The sequence below is a fragment of the Octopus bimaculoides genome, chromosome 1, assembly GCF_001194135.2.
Source record: "Octopus bimaculoides isolate UCB-OBI-ISO-001 chromosome 1, ASM119413v2, whole genome shotgun sequence".
NCBI classification, from domain to species: domain Eukaryota; kingdom Metazoa; phylum Mollusca; class Cephalopoda; order Octopoda; family Octopodidae; genus Octopus; species Octopus bimaculoides.
This window is the reverse complement of record NC_068981.1, coordinates 100723144-100728200: the sequence shown is the minus strand read 5'-3', so window position 1 is coordinate 100728200 and position 5057 is coordinate 100723144. Positions and strand designations below refer to the sequence as shown.

The window sequence follows — 5057 nt, the reverse complement described above, 5'->3', positions numbered from 1 at the left end:
TTCATTGCAATTTATATCATTTGCATATTTTCTAAAGTTTTTTTTTTTTTTACTCATTGAGTTAATTTCAAGCAGAAGTATATCTTATATAAATGCATTCTGCTAACCAATAACTGCTAGCGGTGTACATTTAGTTTAGATTTCTTCAACTAGGAAAAAATTAAAGAAGGATAAAAATGCAAGATATAGTTATAGTATATAAGGAGTGGTAAAAGCCAGTTTTCAGAACCTCAGTAACATATTTTAAGAATAAAAATAATAGTAATAACAGTTAACATTACTTTTAAGTGGTAATCATGGTTACGAAGTTATCACTGATAACTTAGTAAAAATGTGAAAATCACATTGCTAATAGTCACAGGATGCTCTTTAACTCAAACCGCCTAACATCAAGACTTCCCTTTCAGTTTATTTGCCGTAGATTTGGCATTATCTTTGGCTGAAATTACAAAACAACAAAATGCTTAATTAATTCCAATCTGGAAATATTAATATATATGTAAACAATATTACAACACAAATAAGAGATTTATATTAAAATATTTGATACATCTGTTCTGTTTACACCTAGAATATACAGTAAACAAAATGAATTTACCAATACCACTATCACATGTCAGGAAGAGTCCATGACAGTATTTGGTCAATGCAACTGATCAATATCAGTGCAGAGAAGGATCCACTCCTAATCAGTTGTTACATGATGGCACAGAAGTTCTTTTCCAGTAATATGATAATGTCAGTTTTGCTTCAAATGTCTTTTTGTGTGTTCTTGCTTACTGACATGCATTGAATAAGTCAACAAAATTTGATAAATGATTTGATTAAGTGCTTTTATAAACTCTAATAATTCATTTAAACCATTATAACGTGAGTGTTGTTTCTCTCTTTAATTCTATGAAAAATAATTTCAAATTGATTATACTCTAATTGAACGTAATTTTTGTTGTATTTCCTGTTTTACTTCAGTTTTTCTATCCTAAATTAAGGTTTTCACAAATTTAAAGATTAAAATACTGTTGGAAAATTTTTCTTTTTTTTACAGTTGTGTGTAATTTTTTTTGCTAACCAATCAACTATAAAGCTAGGGTGAAATCCACTGGCTAGTAAAGTAAATTCCCTTACTCAGTGATGTAACAGAAAGGCAGAAGTAAGATTCAAACAACTTAGCCATTGTACCACAATATGCAAAAGAAATCTTTATTTCAATTGTTCTGCTAACATAGAAATTAATCTCACTAGAACAACTATCTTTATATAAAGAAAATCCTGTTTCTGAAATAACATTATAGGTGCAGGGATAGCAGTGGAAGTTCATTTCTCAAACATTTGGTTTCAGTTTCAGTTCCACCCAGCAGCACTTTGAGCAAATGTCTTCTATTGTAGCCCGAGCTGACTCAACTCTTGTGAGTGAATCTGATAAATAGAGACTGAAAGAGACCTGTGTGTGTGTGTATGCATGCATACATGCTAATGTGTGTGTTTGTTTACATTTGTGCCTGTTTCATATCTTCAAAGCCACATAAAATAAAGAGATCCTTTACTTGAAAAATAGGTAATGGTTAGTGATAGGAAGAGCATCTGGCTGTAATGCCTCAATAACATTCATATAACCCACACAAGCAAAGAAACAAATGTAAAGTTGAGTGAATGTATAAGTCCCATTACCTTTTTTGTCATCTTCACGTCTCTTAGCAGACTCTTCTCTTTGTTTCTTTATAAGTGCTAAACGAGCAAGATCTGCTCTGGCTTCTTCTGTTTTGCCCATGACATGGAGTTGCTGGTACCTAATTCGAGCTTGTTGTTTTTCAATTTCTTCCCTGAAAAACATTTCAGAAATATTTCAATTTGCATATTTTTGAAAAAAAAATATAATACAAGATTATAGATACAAACTCAAAAGTGTCAACAGTGTTAATTGAAAAGAACTATTACAGTATGTAACAAAAATTTTTGTTTTTGTCTTTGGTCAATAAGTTTTATTTCCTATTTGCTTCTATCTAGAGATCAAAGGAAATTACTACTATTCCCTTCAAACTTTGCTCTTGTGATTTGGACACCAATATTTTGAAACTGACCTATTTTCTGTTACATTTCAGACAGATTCAGCACCGAGTTGCTAAAGCAGAAATATCATTGTAGCAAATATTCTGCTCAATACCAGAGAGTTGCTTAACCATAAACACTTGAGCATGTTCCTCAGAGGCTGATAATATGGGCATCTCTGATCATGAGCAGTAGGGGAGAATTGTAGCTATGTGTTGAGAGAGGTTCTTTGAGGTTTAAATAAATGTAACAAAAGCAAAGTTTGAAGGAAATATTAACCATATTTCATAATTTCTAGAGGTCAGCAAATAGGAAATAACAGTTGCTACACAAGGACAAAAATCAATGTACAAAGTGTCATTGGTTAATTACATAAATGGATTAGTAATTACTTTAAAGTAAAAGAAAATTTTCAAAAAACCAAATGCAAACAATTCATTATACAAAGTTTAGGGTAATAATTTGTAAATAGAGAATAGGAGAATCAAATTCAATAAGAATCTTACTTTCTATTTTTTGAAGCCATGATTGTGATGCGTAAATTTGCAAAGACACTGACAAACCAGCTTTAATGAGAATTAGTTGACTGTTTTTGATGCTTGTTGCTTTATATTTATAAGTGATCTTTACTTGCGCACTAGTATAAATTTGCGTGTATTTGCATTAACATTATATATTTAAAAAAAAAAAAAGAAAAGGATTTAGTTATTAAGCATCTGATCCAAATGCTCCTGATTATCACAGAATAGTTAATTGAAGTTAATTCAGTGAGTGATAAGATCTATTTGGTTTACTGAAGGAATTTTAGTCAAATTTGAGTAATTAGATTATTTCAAATTAAATTTAAAATATATTTTTACATCCACCAGAGACTTCAAAACATTTTTTTGCAACAGCTGAACCCTTTCATTACTAATCTGATCAAAATAACTTATTCACCATTAAATGAAAATTTCAATGCAAATCTTGTTACATTCGTGGAAATACATCTTTTCAATTGTGTTATATTGTCTGACATTTTTTAACACGAATATTCTTTTCTCCAGCAGTTTTTCTACATTAAATTTTCATTCACTCTTACATAAAAAAAAAAATCTAGTTTCATATTCACAAACAGCAGCAGCAAAATCAAATGAAAAATGCAGCAAGCATAAGCATGTCTTTGATGGACATATTGATTTCTGTGACACAAGAAGATATTGATAAATTGGCTATAGCTGATCATGTATGGAGAAATGGAGACCACCCCCTGTGGGATGAAGTTAAAATAATAGACAGAGAACACCAGTGGAAAATACGAAAACTAAAAGAAGCAGCACATATGCTAGGATACAACAACCTCCTAAGCAGACTGAGTGCATATGGGAACCGGTATTAAGGAAGGATAGGAAAATATTAGATTTATAAGCCCTAAAAAATTCACTCCATAATTGCCCAAGGGCATATGGCGTAGTGGTTAAGAGCACAGGCAACTAATGCCAAGATTCCGAGTTCGATACCAGGCAGTGACCTGAACAACAACATTGAAAAATACCTTAGGAATGAGAACTCAGGTTCGAAATTTCCCCAAGACACCTGATGAAAGCTGGTGGATATATCAGCTGAAACGTTGTGTTAACAACAAACAAGATGAGGACAAATATCCATGAAATGTAAATAATGTACATAATTCCTCATCTCTTAAATATAGAACTGTACAATATTGTTGTATATCCATCTAAAGATTAGCTAATAGCACATTTTCTATGGTGAATGTTTCAACAAAATTTAATTTTATATTTTATTAACTTTACCTGTTTTTACATGCAATGAGATTTGTTTTGAAACAAAAAAAAAAAAATGTATAATAGATTTACAACCTTTTGCTAGGTTCCAAAAACCAGATTAATACGTCAATAAGTGACATTTGAACTCATGATTATTTCAGAATTTTAATAAAACTCACAGAAGAGATAATTCAATTAGAAATATAGTAACAAAAGCGTTAAAATCAAGTAAGTTTTTATAATTTTTGTTTTCACAACTTTTCTTCAAACAGGAGCTGGAAAGCAGAAGGTCTTTCCTCGCATTAACTGATACTCATTTACTAGGATTCATCTGCAGCATAACAAAATGCTCAGGATTATAAACAGAAAATGTCCAATAACAGGCATAGTGCATTATTCAATTTGCTTTAGTTGAGCTTGGAACAATTTTACTTCTAAAATGCAAAAGATTAAAAATTTTTTTACATACCTCTCCCTTCTTGAAAGACCTTGAGCGGGATTCGCTTCCACACTAACAGTGGTAGCTTTTTTAGTTTTGCTAACAACCCGGTTGGGGTTATCAATATCTATAAGGTGCCCAACTCCTTTGGATTTACTCTGGAAAATTGACATTAATCATTATTAAACATAATAAAAATGGTTTGAACAATGTTCACTCTTTAGCACTCAAATTCTTCAATCAAATGCAATGCATATACATTCACATTATTTTGAATTTATCATGTCTTATCTTGAAGCTTCAAGATTTCAGTCATGTGATTATAGTTTTAGAATGACATTGCAGGGTAGGAATGAGTGGCCAAATCAGGCTGGTTTGAACATAAAACAGGAAGAATATTTGAGCCAGATATGGCCAATTTAAATGCTAATGGGTTACATATTTTAAAGTTAATATTAAGAGAATATACAATACAAGAACCAGGAGATGGCTAAAATCTAAAATATATAAGCTCTCATCACCATCATTTTAATGTCCACTTTCTCATGCTTGCATGGTTCAGAATTTTTTGAAGCAGATTTTCTACAGCCAGATGCCCTTCCTGTTTCCAGGTAAGGCAATATTTTCCCACGACTAGATATGTTTCCACAGAAGATTCGAAATGAAGGACGCTTTTTGCATGATAATGACATTCATTTTCAACTATCACATGACAAGGAGACTAACATACACACACAGAACAAAAACAGAAGAGAAAATTGTTAATTATTAATTTTATTACTAATTGACAATTCCCTGCCCTATAT

The 5057-nt window shown here is 31.2% G+C and overlaps 1 protein-coding gene across 2 annotated transcripts in view; it reads right to left on the bottom strand.

Moving 5' to 3' along the window:
• LOC106875352 (28 kDa heat- and acid-stable phosphoprotein) overlaps nt 1-5057 on the bottom strand; it is a 20521-nt gene continuing 15464 nt past the window's right edge. For both annotated transcript variants that reach the window (XM_014923444.2, XM_014923445.2), the window contains exons 4-6: nt 4282-4409; nt 1669-1820; nt 1-439 (exon numbers count right to left, since the gene is read on the bottom strand). In XM_014923444.2, coding sequence (XP_014778930.1) covers nt 390-439; nt 1669-1820; nt 4282-4409 — 330 coding nt within the window. In that variant the 3' untranslated portion in view covers nt 1-389. The remainder of the gene's footprint in view (nt 440-1668; nt 1821-4281; nt 4410-5057) is intronic.